Below are 21,525 nucleotides of genomic sequence, written 5' to 3' on the forward strand. Positions count from 1 at the left end.
GCCCTTCTTTCTTTCTTTCTCTCCTTCCCTTCTTCTTTCCCTCGTGCTCTCCCTCCTCTCCTTCTCTACACTTCTTTCTTTCTCTCCCTCCTTCTCTCCCTCCTCTCCTTCCTTCCTTCTCTGCCTTTCTTTCTTTCTTTCCTTCTTTCTTTCTCTCCCTCCTTCTCTCCCTTCTTCTCTCCTTCCTTCCTTCTCTAACCTTTTCTTTCTCTCCCTCCTTCTCTCCTTCCTTCCTTCTCTACCCTTCCTTCTTTCTTTCTTTCTTTCTCTCCTTCCCTCCTTCTCTCCTTCCTTCTCTCTTTCCTTCCTTCCCCCTTTCTGTGTATGCGTTTTGTGTGTGTATATGCATAGATGTGTGTATATGTGTGTGTTTGTGTATATATGTGTGGTTTTTGCATGCTCTTCTGAACAGAATAGACTGACTATCATTTGAGCTATGCTTTTCATTCACTGTGAGCCACTTTGGGTTGAGAAAAGGGAGGACATAATAACATTGCTCAATAATAGCATCTCCTAATGATCTGAGAGGTCGGTTATAAAGGACTCCGAGTGCAAAGGGACACAAAGGATGAGCAGTATATTTGCCGTAGATGGCGCAAGATTCCAGTCCAGGAAGGAATGGCCTTTTGCCCAGGTACCTTTATGGCGTTGTGGATCTCCGAGGTCATGAGTTTCCTGGCGGCCTGGATCACATCCTGGCACTTCTTGTCAGCAAAGTGGCCGTTGACGTTGCGGGCGTAAGTCAGCAGGTCGGTGGAGTCCTCCCTGAAGAAGCGCATCTCCTTCAAGGCTTCCTCAAACTCCTCCACGGATCTAATCACCTGAGGGGAGCAGAAGAGACAGTGTCAACCACACACCCAACATGATTATGCTTTACAACAATACTGTGCCCAATTCTGGGCCCCACAATTCAAGAGGGATATTGACCAGCTAGAAGGTATCCAGAGAAGAGGAACTGAAATGATCAATGGCCTGGAAGGAAGGAATCCCTCTCTCCGCCTCGGAATCCATTGGAGGCTCCTTCCTTGGAGGTTTTTGGATGGCCATCTGTTGGGAGTGCTTTGATTGTGCTTTTCCTGCCTGGCAGGGGATTGGCCTGGATGGCCCCTGGGGTCTCTTCCAATTATAGGATTCTATAATTGAGGAATGTGAGGTAAACCTCAGTGTGAGAGAAGCCTCATGTGAGAAAACTCCATTGCTTAAGCAGCTGAGGAGGAAAAGGAATAATAATAATAATAATAATAATAATAATAATAATAATAATCTTTATTTATACCCCACCACCATCTCCCCGAAGGGGACTCAGAGCGGCTTACATGGGGCCAAGCCCGGACAACATATTACAGCAAAAATAAAACCAAAAGATAAGCAACACGCAACAGCATCAAATTACATTAACCAAAAAACATATAAATGCAGTAACAAAATAACATGCAGTAACACAATTGCAGTGACAATGGGTGGGCCACATGTACAAAATAAAATGTTAAAAACACGAATGAGATAAGAATAGGAGCAAGTTATTTGCAGGGAGCACGTAAAGAAACACAGGGTTGTGAAAAGGAAAGGGCCTGAGGCTGTTAGGAATGGTGGGAGTTGAAGTCCAAAACACCTGGAGGGAGGGCCCATGTTTGCCCAATCCTGATCTATCTAGTCAGCAGCCTTCACACTGGAGTTTTCTCACATGAGGCTTTTCTCACACTGAGGTTTACCTTGCCTTGCCTTGCCTTGCCTTACCTCTCCGAACGCATCTCCACCTATGAACCGACCAGAACATTAAGATCATCTGGGGAGGCCCTGCTCTCGATCCTGCCTGCGTCACAGGCGCGCTTGGCGGGGACGAGAGACAGGGCCTTCTCAGTGGTGGCCCCTCGGCTATGGAATGCCCTACCGGCAGACATCAGACAGGCACCTTCGCTGCTGACGTTTCGGAGAATGGTTAAGACCTGGCTTTATGAACAAGCGTTTGGTTAAGCAGTGCAACCAATCATAGGAAGACGGTAAATGGAACATAGGAATGGCACAAGGATTATGAGAACGGATCTGATTTCAACTGAGGCGTTATGTTATGTCTGTTTTGTTGATCTGTCTTGTTGATTGTTAACTGTTGTGGATTGATGCTGTTGATCCTGTTTGTTGCATTGTTATGTTTTAATTGCACTGACACTGTTTGATAATTGTACCATGTAAACCGCATTGAGTCGCCTGTTAAGGGCTGAAAAATGTGGTATAGAAATAAAGCAAATAAATAATAATAAATAATAAATAATACCTCACATTCCTCAGGATGATACTAGCTTTTGCCCACTAACAGGCTTTGGCCTACTAACTCTTTTAGGTTAAGCTTAATTAGCCAAGGAGGGAAAGGAAGGGGCCTGAGGCTGTTAGGAATGGTGGAAGTCCAAAACACCTGGAGGGTCCAAGTTTGCCCCATCCTGATCTATCTAGTCAGCAGACTTTTTTACACGAGGCTTTTCTCACACTGAGGTTTACCTCACATTCTTCAGGATGATACTAGCTTTTGCCCAGTTAACAGGCTTCAGCCTACTAACTCTTTGCAGTTAAGCTTAAGTGGCCAAAATTGAAAAGGAAGGGGCCTGAGGCTGTGTAGGAATGGTAGGAGTTGAAGTCCAAAACACCTGGAGGGAGGGCACAAGTTGGCCCAATCCTGATAAATCTAGTCAGCAGCCTTCACACTGGAGTTTTCTCACATGAGGCTCTTCTCACACTGAGGTTTACCTCACATTCTTCAGGATGATACTCGCTTTTGCCCACTAACAGGCTTTGGCCTACTAACTCTTTTAGGTTAAGCTTAATTAGCCAAGGAGGGAAAGGAAGGGGCCTGAGGCTGTTAGGAATGGTGGAAGTCCAAAACACCTGGAGGGTCCAAGTTTGCCCCATCCTGATCTATCTAGTCAGCAGACTTCACACTGGAGTTTTCTCACATGAGGCTTCTCTCACACTGAGATTTACCTCACATTCCTCAGGATGATACTAGCTTTTGCCCACTAACAGGCTTCGGCCTACTAACTCTTTTCAGTTAAGCTTAAGTGGCTGAGGGGGGAAAGGAAAGGACCTGAGGCTGTTAGAAATGGTGGAAGTTGAAGTCCAAAACACATGGAGGACCCAAGTTTGCCCAATCCTGATCTATCTAGTCAGCAGACTTTTTTACACGAGGCTTTTCTCACACTGAGGTTTACCTCACATTCTTCAGGATGATACTAGCTTTTGCCCAGTTAACAGGCTTCAGCCTACTAACTCTTTGCAGTTAAGCTTAAGTGGCCAAAATTGAAAAGGAAGGGGCCTGAGGCTGTGTAGGAATGGTAGGAGTTGAAGTCCAAAACACCTGGAGGGAGGGCACAAGTTGGCCCAATCCTGATAAATCTAGTCAGCAGCCTTCACACTGGAGTTTTCTCACATGAGGCTCTTCTCACACTGAGGTTTACCTCACATTCTTCAGGATGATACTCGCTTTTGCCCACTAACAGGCTTTGGCCTACTAACTCTTTTAGGTTAAGCTTAATTAGCCAAGGAGGGAAAGGAAGGGGCCTGAGGCTGTTAGGAATGGTGGAAGTCCAAAACACCTGGAGGGTCCAAGTTTGCCCCATCCTGATCTATCTAGTCAGCAGACTTCACACTGGAGTTTTCTCACATGAGGCTTCTCTCACACTGAGATTTACCTCACATTCCTCAGGATGATACTAGCTTTTGCCCACTAACAGGCTTCGGCCTACTAACTCTTTTCAGTTAAGCTTAAGTGGCTGAGGGGGGAAAGGAAAGGACCTGAGGCTGTTAGAAATGGTGGGAGTTGAAGTCCAAAACACATGGAGGACCCAAGTTTGCCCAATCCTGATCTATCTAGTCAGCAGACTTTTTTACACGAGGCTTTTCTCACACTGAGGTTTACCTCACATTCTTCAGGATGATACTAGCTTTTGCCCAGTTAACAGGCTTCAGCCTACTAACTCTTTGCAGTTAAGCTTAAGTGGCCAAAATTGAAAAGGAAGGGGCCTGAGGCTGTGTAGGAATGGTAGGAGTTGAAGTCCAAAACACCTGGAGGGAGGGCACAAGTTGGCCCAATCCTGATAAATCTAGTCAGCAGCCTTCACACTGGAGTTTTCTCACATGAGGCTCTTCTCACACTGAGGTTTACCTCACATTCTTCAGGATGATACTCGCTTTTGCCCACTAACAGGCTTTGGCCTACTAACTCTTTTAGGTTAAGCTTAATTAGCCAAGGAGGGAAAGGAAGGGGCCTGAGGCTGTTAGGAATGGTGGAAGTCCAAAACACCTGGAGGGTCCAAGTTTGCCCCATCCTGATCTATCTAGTCAGCAGACTTCACACTGGAGTTTTCTCACATGAGGCTTCTCTCACACTGAGATTTACCTCACATTCCTCAGGATGATACTAGCTTTTGCCCACTAACAGGCTTCGGCCTACTAACTCTTTTCAGTTAAGCTTAAGTGGCTGAGGGGGGAAAGGAAAGGACCTGAGGCTGTTAGAAATGGTGGAAGTTGAAGTCCAAAACACATGGAGGACCCAAGTTTGCCCAATCCTGATCTATCTAGTCAGCAGACTTTTTTACACGAGGCTTTTCTCACACTGAGGTTTACCTCACATTCTTCAGGATGATACTAGCTTTTGCCCAGTTAACAGGCTTCAGCCTACTAACTCTTTGCAGTTAAGCTTAAGTGGCCAAAATTGAAAAGGAAGGGGCCTGAGGCTGTGTAGGAATGGTAGGAGTTGAAGTCCAAAACACCTGGAGGGAGGGCACAAGTTGGCCCAATCCTGATAAATCTAGTCAGCAGCCTTCACACTGGAGTTTTCTCACATGAGGCTCTTCTCACACTGAGGTTTACCTCACATTCTTCAGGATGATACTCGCTTTTGCCCACTAACAGGCTTTGGCCTACTAACTCTTTTAGGTTAAGCTTAATTAGCCAAGGAGGGAAAGGAAGGGGCCTGAGGCTGTTAGGAATGGTGGAAGTCCAAAACACCTGGAGGGTCCAAGTTTGCCCAATCCTGATCTATCTAGTCAGCAGACTTCACACTGGAGTTTTCTCACATGAGGCTTCTCTCACACTGAGATTTACCTCACATTCCTCAGGATGATACTAGCTTTTGCCCACTAACAGGCTTCGGCCTACTAACTCTTTTCAGTTAAGCTTAAGTGGCTGAGGGGGGAAAGGAAAGGACCTGAGGCTGTTAGAAATGGTGGGAGTTGAAGTCCAAAACACATGGAGGACCCAAGTTTGCCCAATCCTGATCTATCTAGTCAGCAGACTTTTTTACACGAGGCTTTTCTCACACTGAGGTTTACCTCACATTCTTCAGGATGATACTAGCTTTTGCCCAGTTAACAGGCTTCAGCCTACTAACTCTTTGCAGTTAAGCTTAAGTGGCCAAAATTGAAAAGGAAGGGGCCTGAGGCTGTGTAGGAATGGTAGGAGTTGAAGTCCAAAACACCTGGAGGGAGGGCACAAGTTGGCCCAATCCTGATAAATCTAGTCAGCAGCCTTCACACTGGAGTTTTCTCACATGAGGCTCTTCTCACATTGATGTTTACCTCACATTCTTCAGGATGATACTCGCTTTTGCCCACTAACAGGCTTCGGCCTACTAACTCTTTTCAGTTAAGCTTAAGTGGCTGAGGGGGGAAAGGAAAGGACCTGAGGCTGTTAGAAATGGTGGGAGTTGAAGTCCAAAACACATGGAGAACCCAAGTTTGCCCAATCCTGATCTATCTAGTCAGCAGACTTTTTTACATGAGGCTTTTCTCACACTGAGGTTTACCTCACATTCTTCAGGATACTAGCTTTTGCCCACTAACAGGCTTCGGCCTGCTAACTCTTTCCAGATAAGCTTAAGTGGCCAAAAGGGAAAACAAAGGGGCCTGAGGCTGTTAGGAATGGTGGGAATTGAAGTCCATAAACACCTGGAGGGCCCATGTTTGCCCAATCCTGATCTATCTAGTCAGCAGCCTTCACACTGGAGTTTTCTCACATGAGTCTTTTCTCACACTGAGGTTTACCTCACATTCTTCGGGATGATACTAGCTTTTGCCCACTAACAGGCTTCAGCCTACTAACTTTTTTCAGTTAAGCTTAAGTAGCCAAAAGGGAAAAAGAAGGGGCCTGAGGCTGTTAGGAATTGTGGAAGTCCAAAACACCTGAAGGGCCCAAGTTTGCCTATGCCTGGTCTAATGTCACACAGAGTGTCCTCCTTGCCTCTCCTTGAGCCTAAAGAGCGCAGCATCCACTCACCTCGCTGTACTCCCCTAGTTTGCTGCTGTTTTGGGGGATGGAGTGCACCAGGCAGTCCTTGATGAGGCAGTCGGACAGCTCCTTCCCAATCACGTCGCCCAAAACCTCGGCCAAGATGGGTCTGCGGCCATCCTCCTCCTCCTCTTCTTCCTCAGCACCGGGCTCCAAGGGGACATCTGCGGAAAACAAGGGACGTTTAGGACACTCAGTGCTGCCTCTCTCTTCCCCAACACCACAGAAGCCCACCTGTTGGACCATTTGAAGCTTCCAAACAGTCTTAAAAGGCAACCCCACGTAGAGTGCATTGCAGTAGTCTATACGGGATGTAACCAGAACTCCTGTAATAAAGTTGACAAGGCCAGCGAGGCCGAGAGGGACAAGGGACACACACCCTGACACACAAGACAGGACAGTGGGATGCTACCACTGTATATTATTGCTGCCACCAATTTATTATTATGGTTCCTTCTGCTGCCACCATTTAAAGAAGACACACTAACTCTTCAGGTGAAATAAAACAACAATATGTTGTTTATTTTGTTCTTGAACAGCAAAGATGTGCAGTGGTTTCAATAAATTGTCAGACTTTACTTTTAGAAAATGGTCTTATAATTAGAGTTTCTTAAAAGCAGTGTTCCATACACAGGAATACCAACAGGTTATTTTGAACCTTTTGAATCTTTTTTCCACACCAGCACTCTAAACACTATAGAGGCCTATTATATTTCTTCTCCTTCTCCGTGAAGGCTTTAACTATTTTCCTCAAAGAGGTATCTTCCTAACAAACAGTTCCCAAAACTCTTGCTTCCTTTCTTCCACTTCAAAAGTCCTAACTTCTTCAAACACAAAACTCTCAACTGAACTAAACTCTGGCTGCATTAGGTCCTTCTTTTCCTCTGCGAAGCAACTCCCTCCAATTTCATCAGCCAATCAGATTGCTTTTCCAGCTATGAAGCTGCCTGATCATTCCCTCAGGCTTGTACACCAACCTTGTAAGGTAGGCTAATCCGTTACACCCCCCTTTCTCCCTGTAAGGACTTAAGAGGCTGGGCATGTTTAGCCTAAAGAAGAGAAGGATGAGAGGAGATATGATAACCATGTATAAATATGTGAGAGGAAACCACAGGGAGGAGGGAGCAAGCTTGTTTTCTGCTTCCCTGGAGACTAGGACACAATGGAACAATGGCTTCAAACTACAAGAGAGGAGATTCCATCTGAACATGAGGAAGAACTTCCTGACTGTGAGAGCCGTTCAGCAGTGGAACTCTCTGCCCCGGAGTGTGGTGGAGGCTCCTTCTTTGGAAGCTTTTAAACAGAGGCTGGATGGCCATCTGTCAGGGGTGATTTGAATGCAATGTTCCTGCTTCTTGGCAGAATGGGGTTGGACTGGATGGCCCAGGAGGTCTCTTCCAACTCTTTGATTCTATGATGGGGAAAAGGAAAGGGCCTGAGGCCAGGAATGGTGGGAGTTGAGGTCCAAAACATCTGGAGAGAGGGCCAAAGTTTGTCCATTCCTAATCTATACTATAATGTTGTATATAGGAAAGTGCTAGGAGCCCTCTAGGCTCACAATGTGGGACCCTTTTTGGTCTAGAACCCAACCACAGTCCCTCTCCACATTCCTCTGGTGCGGAGATGCTCAATTGGCTCCCCTCCACTCACCCAACTGGTATTTATGGAGGGCCTTGAGGACCACCTTGAGCTTGGTGAAGACTTCCGCTGGCAACGGGTGGCCCTGACTCCGAATCACAATGTGGGACCCTTTTTGGTCTAGAACTCAACCACAGTCCCTCTCCGCCTTGCTCTGGTGCAGAGATGCTCAATTTGCTCCCCTCCACTCACCCAACTGGTATTTATGGAGGACCTTGAGGACCACCTTGAGCTTGGTGACGACTTCCGCTGGCAACGGGTGGCCCTGACTCTGAATCACAATGTGGGACCCTTTTCGGTCTAGAACCCAACCACAGTCCCTCTCCACATTCCGCTGGTGCGGAGATGCTCAATTGGCTCCCCTCTACTCACCCAACTGGTATTTATGGAGGGCTTTGAGGACCACCTTGAGCTTGGTGACGACTTCCGCTGGCAACGGGTGGCCCTGACTCTGAATCACAATGTGGGACCCTTTTGGGTCTAGAACCCAACCACAGTCCCTCTCCGCATTCCTCTGGTGCAGAGGTGCTCAATTTGCTCCCCTCCACTCACCCAACTGGTATTTATGGAGGGCCTTGAGAACCACCTTGAGCTTGGCGAAGACCTCCGCCGGCAACGGGTGGCCCTGATCGGAGCCCACCGCTTCGAACCTCAGCGTGGCGGAGTCGGGCCGCTCTTCCAAAGAGGGCTGCAGCGACGGGTGAGAGATCAGAGGCTTGAGGATGTGCGTCAACAACAGACGTCCTGGAAGACAGTAAAATAACAGTAAAATAATGTTAATGTAATAAAAATCATAATAGAGTAAAATAATCAATGTAATAATAGCTATAATAAAGTCATAAATGTAATAACAATAGTAGAATAAAATAATCAATGTAATAATAAGAAATAGTAAAATAATAATTGTAATAAAAATAAAAATAACAGAGTAAAATATTAAATAACTTTGACACGAGTATAAGTCGAGGGAGGCTTTTTCAACCTAAAAAAAGGGCTGAAAAATCTGGCTTATACTTGAGTATATAGGGTAGATAGATAGTAGGGCTGGGTGGTTTCATTCGTTAATTTCGTAATTCGTTAATAATTCGTATTTAAAGTGGCTTACGATCCGATATTGAACCATTCAGGAGCAACTAAAAATTGAAACGAATTTTTAAAATTTATTTCGTAATTGTTTCGTAATTGTTTCAAAATTGTTTCGTTATTATTTCGTTATTATTTCCGTATGTCTGGTGTAAGTTTAATAGTTGTTGTTTGTTTTATCAGTGATAAAAAAATAAATTATCACACCAACAGCCAACAACAGAGGGAGAGGGAAGCTTCAGAAGTTCCCATTTGGAGGGTTTTTTAGCGTATTGCGCAATCACGTCCGCCATTAACGAATCGATTTGTTATTGTTTCGAAATTGTTTTGTAATTTCCGAAATTTCGTAAATATCGAACTTTTTTAAAGAAAAATTTCAGAATTCTTTTAAAAAACGAAACGCAAAAACCCCTTAAAAACGAATCGAGTTTAGAAACAAATTTTTCCGTGGTTGCCCAGCCCTAATAGATAGATCTCCTACACATCATACCCCTCTCATATTTGGCTAACAGGGGATTAACTTCTTGATTAGTCTTTTGAATACGAAGCAATATCCCTTTGCCATGTTTAACAAAAAAGGGACTTTCACATGTATAGAAGTGGGAGTTTGGCTTTTATTTTTGGCAATGTCAAATATCACGGAGTGGGAATGGGGCCCCTGGACTGTGGGAAGGGCAAAGTACATTTGATCAAAATCTGGAAGGCACTGGGTGATTTCAGGGCTGGAAATGCTCCCCGCAACCGGCCTTTGTGGGTGAGAAGGGCTTACCAAAGTGCTGGAACTTGGATCGCAGTTCCCCCAGGAGAGCAAAGGCCTGCAGCACTGAGGCAACAGAGGGACCGGTCACGGGACCGTCCTTCGGAAGCACTGAGGACAAACGCAGCTCCGTCCGGGTGGCCGACTCCAAACTGCCCACTTCTAGGAAGGAAAGGAAACAACAGACCGATCCAAACACCGGGCTTCCAAAGACAAGAAAATGTGGGGAATCGCATGGAGGAGAAATGTTGTATTGTGGACTGTAAATGGCACTTTAAAAAATATTGTGAGCCACTTTGCATCTCAAGATTACAAATGGGTTATAAATAAATATAATACAAGAATAATAATCCCATTGCATGTAATGGTGTAGTAAATGTAGTGTATATAAAATAATAATAATAATAATAATAATAATAATAATAATAATGTAGTAAATGGTGTCCTTTATATATAATAATAATAATAATGTAATAAATGTTGTATTTTATATAAAATAATAATAATAAATCCCATCACACACAATAGCATAGTGAATGGTGTGCTTTATATAAAATATATAATAATAATAAACCCATTGCACACAATGGCGTAGTGAATGGTGTGCTTTATATAATAATAATAATAATAATACCATTGAACACAATGGCGTAATGAATTGTGTGCTTTATATAAAATATAATAATAATAATAATAATAATAATCCCATTGCACACAATGGCGTAGTGAATAGTGTGCTTTATATAAAATATAATAATAATAATAATAATAATCCCATTGCAAACAATGGTGTAGTAAATGGTGCCTTTATATAAAATATAATAATAATAATAATAATAATAATAATAATAATCCCATTGCACAAAATAGCGTAGTAAATGGTGTGCTTTATATAAAATATAATAACAATAATAATCCCATTGCATACAATTGCATAGTAAATGGTGTGCTTTCTATGAAATATAATAATTATAATAATAATAATTATAATAATCCTATTGAACACAATGGTGTAGTTAATGGTGTCCTTTCTATAAAATATAATAATAATAATAATAATAATAATAATAATAATAATCCCATTGCACAGAATGACATACTAAATTGTGTCCTTGCTATAAAATAATAATCCTATTGTATACTACAGTGTAGTAAATGGTCTTCTTTATATAAATATCAATAAATCCTATTGAACACAATGGTGCAGATGCTGCAGATATAAAGGAATGCTGTCCTTTATATAAAATAATAACAAACCCCGTTGCAAACTATTTTGCAGTAAATGGTGTCCTTTCTATAAAATAATAATAATAATAATAATAATAACAACAACAACAACAACAGTAATAATAATCCTATTGTATACAAAGGTGTAGTAAAAGGTGTCCTTTATATAAAATACTAATAATAATAATCCCATTGTATACGAAGGATTAGTAAATGGTGTCCTTTATATAAAATAACAATAATAATATCCCATTGCATAAAGTGGCTGTCTCCATAGATGTGAAGGGCCATTTCAATTACAGAAAGGACTAGCCCAGGGGTCCTCAAACTAAGGCCCGGGGGGCGGATGCGGCCCCCCAAGGTCATTTACCTGGCCCTCGCTCAGGGTCAACCTAAGTCTGAAACTACTTAAAAGCACACAACAACAACAACAATCCTATCTCACCGGCCAAAAACAGGCCCACATTTCCCATTGAAATACTAATAAGTCTATATTTATTAACATTGTTCCTCATTTTAATTATTGTATTGTGTTTAAGGGTTTTTTGCACTACAAATAAGACATGTACAGTGTGCATAGGAATTCATTCATTTTTTTTACAAATTATAATCTGGCCCACCAACAGTTTGAGGAACTGTGACCCGGCCCTCTGTTCAAAAAGTTTGTGGACCCCTGGTCTAGCCCCTTGCCGAACTCCTTTAAAGCTCAGGCTGAGTCCAGAATGGGAAAATAGTTGCAATCGTACAGAAGTCAACGCCTGCTATGGGTCATGCTAATTGACTCTATGGCCCAATTGTGCTTGTTCTTAGGGTTCTGCCATGGCTGGGACCTTTTTTCAAAACTAAGGCTTTCTCTTTGCAGGGGATTGGATGCTGAGGACCTTTTCCAACCCATCCTTCTCCTTTTCCCACCCTAAAGCCAACCTTTGGATGGAGGGAGGCTCCAGGCCGCCATCTGCTGCCATTCTTGGCCCAAGAGGTAGAGGATGTTCTCAGTCTGAACCCTGAGCTCCCTGCTCAGCGCCTTGAGGATCTTCAGCTCAAAGCCGCGCCGAGACTCCATCACCTTCATGTTCCTCCGGGTCTGGGAGGAGAGGGAGGAAGGAAAAGCAGAGCCACAAAGTGAAGCAATCCTGAAAGGCCACCAAAGTGAGAGGCCGAGACCAATCGGGAGGGATCCTCCAGAGACCTGGCGTTACCTTGTTCAGCTGCCGGGCTGCCGACACGTACTTCTTCTGCGGCAGCAAGACGTTCACCTGCTTCAGAGAAGTGTCAAACTGGAAAAAGAAGGAAGAGTCATATCTCTGTCGCAACTCAGGATAGATTCACCTTGCCCAAGACACCACCACACGCCAAGGCTGTAGATTTTGTAGTTTATTGAGAAAAAGCAAAATCAAAACAGGGAAATAAAGGAGTAAAGTTCATTGAGCAAAACAGAGCCTTAAATGCAAAGGGAAGGTATCTGTTGGGGTTCAGCCTGAGTTTGAACTTGAACCTGATTCTCTGTTTGTTCCTCCTGATGCTAATGAAGTTCCTGAACTGATGCTAATGAAGTTCCTGAACTGATGCTAATGAAAATGTACCTCTTGATGCCAATGCTCCTGAAAGTAGTGAGGAAGGAACTTCTGTAGATTTGGAAAATGAAAGTACTATTGTTCATGAGAATGTTTCAGAGGGAAGCCATGACCTTTCACTCCTTTCTGCACCTGGTAACTTTAATGAGAACAGAAGGGGCCAGATTTGGCAAGACAGAAGTAAATCACTCAGCTTGCGAAGGTCTTCCCGAATTAAAGAATTACAAACATTGGCTTCAAAGCAGAGGGGCGGTTCACGGAACCAATTCTTCGGCTTTAAGTGCCTTCCGCCGGGCTGACTTTCTCAGTTCAGGCATCGTTTCAGATTGATGAAGACCTTGGCAGTTCTCCCAGTTTCCCTGGCCATGGTCTTGAAAGATTTCTAGGATATCAAGTACGGTTAGTGGATTGCTAACAGGTTCCAGTATTTTACAGTGTGGCTTTGGGTTTTGCTTTGTCCATTTAAATTCATGTTTGCTGATTTTGCTGTGGCTTTTGACTTGCATTTTTCCTTTATTTTGTAATCATTTTTCTTCAATAAAAAAGGATTGTTTTTCACAGTCAAGTGTGGTGGATAGTTATCTTAGGGCCTCGTTCCCTGCTCTGGATTGCAACAGTATCCAAGTTCCAAAGGCAAATAACATGAAGCTTTCATCCATGGCAGCAAGCAATCATCCATGGCAGCAAGACAAGGCCTCCAAGAAATCAGGATCAAAGTCAAAGTCCCAAAGAGCCAGGAGCTTTCTGCAAAAGCCAAGGTAATTCTGCAGAAGTTAACAGGGTAGAAGCCACATTGGACTGACAGCGAATGCCCTTCGCCCAAAGCATTAAATAAGTTTTCCCAACATGAGAGCATTACGTTGACTTCTAGCCTCACGCTTGTTGGCAAGGCGTGCGCTTCGTCGAACTCTTAATTGCAACCGGTCTTCTCTAATCAAATTTCCACTACTATCTTCAAGTGTTGCAACTCAAAGTAAGCTTCACCTTGCTTCCAAACACCACCACACAAGAGCTGTAATTTTATAGTTTATTGAGGAAAAAATCCAAGTCAAAATAAAGAATAAGCATTGCGAAGTTCCAAAGAATAAGGTTAAATTCAGAATATAGTTCCAAAGATCTTCAGGTAAATGCAGGAGACACAATCCTATTGCCAAAATTCAAACCATAGTCCCAGGTACAAGCAATGGAACAATTGCCCCATGAATCACAATGCAAAAAGTCCCAAGCGTACTGCTTTCCAGGCTAAGATTAGAAAGGGAAGGAGGGAAGAAAGGAAGGAAGGAAGGAAGGAAGGAAGGAAGGAAGGAGGGAAAAGAAATGAAGTAGATTGACTAGTGCTAAGTGATGTATATGAGGGAAAGGAAGGAAAGGAAAGAAACAAGAAAGAAAGAGAAAAAGAAAGTAAGAAGGAAAAAAGGGAAGAGAGAGGAAAGAAAGAAAGAAAGAAAGAAAGAAAGAAAGAAAGAAGGAAGGAAGGAAAGAAAGAAAGGAGGGAAAAGAAATGAAGTAGATTGACTGCTGCTAAGTGATGTATATGAGGGAAAGGAAAGCGGGAGGAAAGAAACAAGAAAGAAAGAGAAAAAGAAAGTAAGAAGGAAAAAAGGGAAGGGAGAGGAAAGAAAGAAAGAAAGAAAGAAAGAAAGAAAGGGGAAAAGAGAGAAAGTGAGTAGGAAGGGAAGGAAAAGAAATAAAACAAACAGCTGCAAAGTGATGTATGTGAGGGAAAGGAAGGGAAGAGAAGGAAAGAGGAGGAAAGAAAGAAAGAAAGAAAGAAAGAAAGAAAGAAAGAAAGAAAGGGAAAATGGGAAGGAAGGAAGGAAGGAAGGAAGGAAGGAAGGAAGGAAGGAAGGAAGGAAGGAAGGACGGAAGGAAGGACGGAAAGGTATGAGGGGAGGAAAGAAAGGAAAGAGAAAGGAAATGAAATGAAATGAAAAGAGGGACAAAAAGGGAAGGATGGAAAGATAAACAAGGGGAGACAAAAGACGTAAGAGAAACAGAAGAAGGAAGGAAGGAAAAGGAGGAAGGTGTATGAGGGAAAGGGAGGATGAAACGAAAGAGCCAAACCCAAGACAACACTACTCACATACTCCAGTTGACAGTTAACAACACACTGAAAAGCTATCAAGAGGAGGCAAAGGCTAAGGCTGCAAGGCAGGCAGTCTTCTTTCCTGGCGCTCACCTCCTGGAGCTGCTTCAGCAGAGTCAGGATGAGCGTGTCTCTCTCCAGCTGCTGCTTCAGCTCCGCAAACTCTGTAATGGCCACATTCAGGTCGTGCTGAACCTGGAGAAGAGCCCAAGGAGGGGGATCAGTGGGGGACACTCACTTGTTCCCTTTCTCAATCACAACAGAGATGAAGCCAAAACGCAGCTCAAAACCTTCCCTCCCTCTTTCTCTCCTTCCTTCCTTCCTTCCTTCCTTCCTTCTTTCCCACCCTCCTTCTCTCTTTCCTTCCTTCCCCCTTTCCCTCCTTCATTCCTTCCCTTTTCCCTCCCTCCTTTCTCTCCTTCCTTTCTGTTTGTTCTCCCCCAATACCATGGTAGAGTTCCTTCTAACTCTATTCTATGAGTCTATTTAATATAGCAATATATAGTTGTAACAGTATATATATACATACTAGGCTTGGGCAATCCATGGTTCTAAATGGTTCGAAAGTACTTACAAAACTAAAGTTCTGGTGGTGAAAATTTCAGAACTCTAACAAAACTCTCAAAATTTCATAGTAAATGGCAGTTCCTAATTGGTTCTGTCATTAAAATCACCAATAATGAAATAATAATTAAATTTTGAAAGTTTTGTTAGAGTTCTGAAATTTTCACCACCAGAACTTTAGTTTTGTAAGTACTTTAGAACCATTTAGAACCATGGATTGCCCAAGCCTAATATGTAATATAACATATATGTATTATATAGCAATATATATAATAGTTATACACACACACACACACACACACATATATATATATAAACACCAACTGGTGATCCAACATCCATCCATATATATGTGTGTGTGCGCGCATGTGTCTATACTGCCACATAATCCAGTCCTAAGTAGATAATCTGGATATTACATGGCAGTGTGGAAAGGGGTGACTTTGGGTGCATCTACACTGTAGATTTAATAAAGGAGGATGAAGCTGGTGAGGGGAGGAGAAAAAGGAAGGAAAGAAAGGGAAGGAGGAGTGATAGAGAAAAGGAAAGGAAGGGAGGAAGGAGGGAAAGGAAGGAGGGAAGGGAGGGAGGGAAAGAAGTAAAGGAAGGAGAAGGAAGAGAAGTAGAGAAAGGGAGGAAGGGAAGGAAGGAGGGAGGGAAGGAGGGGGTTGGACTGGATAGCCTTTAGGGCTCCCTTCCAACTGGTTGGTCATCTGTTGTGAAGTCTTTGATGGCTTGATTCTGTTGCATGTCCTGACCTCGTTCTCGATCTGCATCTTCAGCCGGTCAATGCTCCCAGTCAGCTCCTGCACTTCGGACTCCAAATCCACGGCGCTCTGCATGCTGGGAAGGAACTCCACGTACCGCTGGCTGATCAGGCTGCACACCTCCCCCTGGAAAGAGACCCAAAAGGTTCGCCACAAAGCAGGGACAGAAGACCTCCTCGCGTCATCCAGATCCCAAGCACATCCTGTCCAAGGGTTGCGTCCATACTGTGGAATTAACCCAGTTTGGCCTCTGCTTGGACTGCCTTGGCTCTAGGTTATGGAATCCTGGGAGTTTGTGAGTTGAGAGGCCCATCACATTCAAACCCATCTCTCCTAATCTGGCTCCTAATTTGGCACAAATAGACATGGACACGCCCCCAAGTACTAAGCTCCTCCCCTTGGAGGCTCTACTCCTCCAACTAAATGCTCACCAGTCTCTTGCCACTTTGAGACACGCCCACTGATTTTTGGCCTGGGAGGCTCCCAAGTCTTCCCCCTAGCCACGCCCACCGAGTATTTAGCTGTTTAGGCACGCCCACTAAGTATTTGGCTCCTCCCACTGAATGCCTGGGAGGCTTCCAATTCATCCCTCTGACCACACCCACCAAGCACTGAGCTCTCTTTAGACACGCCCACTAAGAACTTGGCTCCTCCCACTGAATGCCTGGGAGGCTTCCCATTCGTCGCTCTAATCACGCCCACCAAGCGCTGAGATGCCTTTAGACACGCCCACTAGGAACTTGGCTCCTCCCACTGAATGCCTGCGAGGCTTCCCATTCGTCCCTCTAATCACGCCCACAAAGCACTTAGCTCTCTTTAGACACGCCCACTAGGAAATTGGCTCCTCCCACTCAATGCCTGGAAGGCTCCAAGTCTTCCCTCTAGCCACGCCCACCAAGCGCTGACCTCTTTTTAGACACACCCACTAGGAACTTGGCTCTTCCCTTGAATGCCTGGGGGGGGGGGTTCTCCAATTATTTCCCTTAGCCACGCCCACTAAGCGTTTAGATGCTTAGCCACGCCCACTAGGTATTTGGCTCCTCCCAGTGAGTGTCTCTGAGGCTCCCAATTCGTCCCTGTAGCCACACCCACAAAACGCTGAGCAATCTTTAGACACGCCCAATAAGCCCTTGGCTCCTCCCCTGGAATGTCTGGGAACCTTCTAATTCATCACTATAACCACGCCTACCAAAAGCTGTGCTCCCTTTAGACACGCCCAGTAGCTCCTTGGTTCCTCCCACTCAATGCCTGGGAGGCTCCCAAGTCTTCTCTCTAGGCACGCCCACTAAGCGTTTAGCTGCTTAGGCACGCCCACTACGGTCCTTGGCTCCTCCCACTGAGCGTCTGAGAGGCTTCCAAATCGTTCCCCTAGCCCCTCCCACCAAGCGATGAACTCCCTTTGGACACGCCCAAGTCTTCCCTCTAGCCACGCTCCCTGAATGCCTGGGCGGCTCCCAAGTCTTCCCTCTAGCCACGCCCACCGAGTATTTAGCTGTTTAGACACGCCCACTAGAAACTTAGCTCCTCCCCCTGAATGCCTGGGAAGCTTTCCATTTGTTCCTCCAATTTGCTCCCAGTTTGTCCCTCTAGCCACGCCCATCAAGCAATGAGCTCCCTTTAGACACGCCCAAGTCTTCCTTCTAGCCACACCCACTAGGTCCTTGGCTCCTCCCCCTGAATGCCTGGAAGGCTTCCGTGTTCCCTCTAGCCATGCCCACTGGGTCCTTGGCTCCTCCCCCTGATTGCCTGGGAGGCTCCCGAGTCTTCCCTCTAGCCACGCCCACTAGGTCCTTGGCTCCTCCCACTGAATGTCCGATTTGTTCCTCTAACCCCGCCCACCAAGGCTTCCTATTCATTCCTCTAGCCCCGCCCACCAAGAGTAGAGCTCCCTCTAGAAACGCCCACCAGATCCTTGACTCCTCCCACTGAATGTCCAATTCGTCCTTCTAGCCCCGCCCACCAAGCGCAGAGCTCCCTTTAGCCACGCCCACTGGGTTCTAGGCTCCTCCCCCTGAATGCCTGGAAGGCTCCCAAGTCTTCCCTCTAGCCACGCCCACTGGGACCTTGGCTCCTCCCCTGGTATGTCTGGGAGCTTTCCCATTCGTCCCCCTAACCACGCCCACCAAGCGTTGATCTCCCTTTGGACACGCCCAATTCTTCCCTCTAGAAACGCCCATTGGGTCCTAGGCTCCTCCCCCTCCATCGCTGGGAGACTCTCAATGTTTCCCTCTAGCCACGCCCACTAAGCGTCCTTGACTCCTCCCCCTGAATGTCCAATTCGTTCCTCGATCCCCGCCCACCAAGCGTAGAGTTCCTTTTAGACACGCCCACCAGGTCCTTGGCTCCTCCCACTGAATGTGCTATAAGCTCCAAAGTCTTCCCTCTAACCCCGCCCACTCCCTTTAGACACGCCCAACCTTCCGTTAACCACGCCCACTGGGTGCCTGAGAGGCTCAATTCTTCCCGCTGGCCCTTAGCCCCGCCCCTTAGGGTCTTAGCCCCGCCCCTGGGGTCTTAACCCCGCCCCTCAGGGTCTTAACCCCGCCCCCGGCGCTAGGCCCCGCTCACTCGCCTTGAGCTCCTCCACCCTGGCGGAGAGGCGCGCGATCCTCCCTCCGAGGCTCTCCTTCTGGAGGCGGCCAGAGGAGGCGAGCACGGCCTCCACCAGCGACAGGCCCATCGCGGGCGCCTCAACCGCCGCCATCCGGGCGGGAAGGAACCACTCTTCCGCGCGCAAGGCACCACGGGAAGGAGGAGGAACTTCGCCGGGGCGGAAGCGCCATAGAGGAGGCAGCCCTAGAGCGAGCCGCTTCCGGTTGTGCTCACCGGAAGTGTCGCCAAACACCTGGCGCATGCGTGGTTTGGGGACTCCTTTCCAATCTGTTGCCATGTCTGGTCTGTATGATCAAAATGTTATAGAATTATAGAGTGGAATCGGAGAATCTTAGAGGAAAATCACATTCAAAGCACCCCCGACAGATGGCCATCCAGCCTCTGTTGAAAAGCCTCCAAAGAAGGAGCTTCCACCACACTCCGGGGCAGAGAGTTCCACTGTTGAACAGCTCTCACAGTCAGGAAGTTCTTCCTCATGTTCAGAGTTGGAAGAGACCTGGTGGGCCATCCAGTCCAACCCCATTCTGCCAAGAAGCAGGACAATCACATTCAAAGCATTCTCGACAGATGGCCATCCAGCCTCTGTCGAAAAGCCTCCAAATAAGGAGCGTCTACCACACCAAGGCAGAGTGTTCCACAGTTGAACAGTTCTCACAGATGTTCAGAGTTGGAAGAGACCTGGTGGAACATCCATTCCAACCTCATTCTGCCAAGAAGCAGGAAACTCACATTCAAAGCATTCCTGACAGATGGCCATCCAGCCTCTGTTTAAAAGCCTCCAAATAAGGAGCCTCTACCACACTCCAGGGCAGAGAGTTCCACTGTTGAACAGTTCTCACAGATGTTCAGACTTGCAAGAGACCTGGTAGGCCATCCAATCCAACCCCATTCTGCCAAGAAGCAGGAAAATCACATTCAAATCACCCCTGACAGATGGCCATCCAGCCTCTGCTTAAAAGCTTCCAAAGAAGGAGCCTCCACCACATTCTGGGGCAGAGAGTTCCACTGTTGAACAGTTTTCACACTCAGGAAGTTCTTCCAAATGTCTTCCAACTCTAGGATTCTATGATTCTACGTAATATAAATTATATAATTATAATATCATATTAGAAGCCCCCAGTGGCACAGTGGGTTAAAGCGCTGAGCTGCTGAGCTTGTTGACCAAAAGGTCGTAGGTTTGATTCCGGGGAGCGGCGTGAGCTTCTGCTGTCAGCCCTAGGTTCTGCCAACCTAGCAGTTTGAAAACATGCAAATGTGAGTAGATCAAAAGGTACCGCTCCAGCGGGAAGGTAACGGTTCTCCATGCAGTCATGCCAGCCACATAAACTTGGAGGTGTCTGAGCACCACACTTCAGAGTCAGCCAGCACGTCAACGACTTAAATCAAGAAATAGTTTTCTAAGATCTACAGAGACACTCACTGGAACACCTCAGCAAAAGTGGCAGGCTCAAACCCAGCACCTCAATCCATGGCTGATACCAAATGAGAGACTCCCCCCTGGGCACAGAGAAGAAGACTGGGCGACATGGAAGGCACTGAACAGACTGCGCTCTGGCACCACGAGATGCAGAGCCAACCTTCAGAAATGGGGCCACAAAGTGGAATCCAGGACATGCGAGTGTGGAGAAGAGCAAACCACTGACCACCTGCTGCAATGCAACCTGAGCCCTGCCACATGCACAAGGGAGGAGCTCCTTGTGGCAACACCAGAGGCACTCCAAGGGGCCAGATACTGGTCAAAGGACATTTCATCAACTACCAAGTTTGCAAATTCTGTGTTTTGTCTGTTTGTTTGTTTTTGTTAAAATGTAATACAGATGTCTGGTTGCTGATAACACGATAAATAAATAAATTCACAGACTTGAATAGGACTTAGCAAAAGAATAAAGTTTCCCCAAATTCCAGCTAAGAGCCTTGACAGATAGGAACAATGTCGGGCAGAGAGAGCCTCGGTCTAAGCCATTGCTCTATGCATTTGTTGGCTTAGGAGGTGATGATGAGGCATTGTCTGAGTCTGGCATGACCTACTAATGGAATAAGGTAACTATTAATTACCTGCTCAGCAGTCAGTCTCTCTGTTAAAAGTTCTCAGAGGCTGAACTTACTCGTGTAAGTCCTTTGAGTAGTAAGCATTTTCTCAGAAGTGCACCTCAGTTCCGCAACAGGCAACAGATTTGCTGCTCTGGTTGACATGGGAATGAAGTTCTCATTTTGGTGATCACTAACAGGAGGAATACATTCTCACAGGGATTCCTCAGATATCAGAATTTGGGGAGCGAAACAGGATAACAGCTATTGGACTGGGATGAAATGAGGGCATCTTCCACCCAGATAAGAGCTGAACAGAGAAGACATTGAGATTGATCCACATCTGGAGTCCTTCCGTTGCCGTATTGACCTTCTCTGGGTTGGCTACCATTTTTGGCTTCTGAGAGATCCACGACAAAGCAGGGCTAGCTCTTTGACCCACTATATATATATATATATATATATATATATATATATATAATGGGTCAAAGAGCTGTGGGAGTTCAGCCTGTGATTCATCTAAAACACTTGTCCCTTTCAACTTAAGAACAGGCAAGCATCCCGAGCTCTGAGGATTATTACCTGGGAAGGAAGGAATCCCACTGGAGCATTGCAGCGCACCCAAATACCTGGGAGTCACTCTGGACCGTGCTCTGACTTACAAGAAACACTGCCTGAACATCAAACAAAAAGTGGGTGCTAGAAACAATATCATTCGAAAGCTGACTGGCACAACCTGGGGATCACAACCAGACACCATGAAGACATCTGCCCTTGTGCTATGCTGCTCTGCTGCTGAGTATGCATGCTCAGTGTGGAACACATCTCACCATGCTAAAACAGTGGATGTGGCTCTTAATGAGGCATGCCGCATTATCACGGGGTGTCTGCGCTCCACACCACTGGAGAAAT

At 45.7% G+C, this 21,525-nt stretch overlaps 1 protein-coding gene across 1 annotated transcript in view; it reads right to left on the reverse strand.

Annotated features, from left to right (window-relative positions):
- The window catches only part of ZW10 (zw10 kinetochore protein), a 39,234-nt gene extending 20,514 nt beyond the window's left edge, over nucleotides 1-18,720 (reverse strand). Inside the window, exons 1-9 of the mRNA XM_067470808.1 lie at nucleotides 18,545-18,720; nucleotides 15,964-16,098; nucleotides 14,735-14,836; nucleotides 12,181-12,258; nucleotides 11,906-12,065; nucleotides 9,767-9,916; nucleotides 8,467-8,658; nucleotides 6,265-6,440; nucleotides 639-821 (exon numbers count right to left, since the gene is read on the reverse strand). Coding sequence (XP_067326909.1) covers nucleotides 639-821; nucleotides 6,265-6,440; nucleotides 8,467-8,658; nucleotides 9,767-9,916; nucleotides 11,906-12,065; nucleotides 12,181-12,258; nucleotides 14,735-14,836; nucleotides 15,964-16,098; nucleotides 18,545-18,676 — 1,308 coding nt within the window. The 5' untranslated portion in view covers nucleotides 18,677-18,720. The remainder of the gene's footprint in view (nucleotides 1-638; nucleotides 822-6,264; nucleotides 6,441-8,466; nucleotides 8,659-9,766; nucleotides 9,917-11,905; nucleotides 12,066-12,180; nucleotides 12,259-14,734; nucleotides 14,837-15,963; nucleotides 16,099-18,544) is intronic.
- Nucleotides 18,721-21,525: the final 2,805 nt, after the last annotated feature.

The sequence above is a fragment of the Anolis sagrei genome, chromosome 7, assembly GCF_037176765.1.
Source record: "Anolis sagrei isolate rAnoSag1 chromosome 7, rAnoSag1.mat, whole genome shotgun sequence".
Taxonomy (NCBI): domain Eukaryota; kingdom Metazoa; phylum Chordata; class Lepidosauria; order Squamata; family Dactyloidae; genus Anolis; species Anolis sagrei.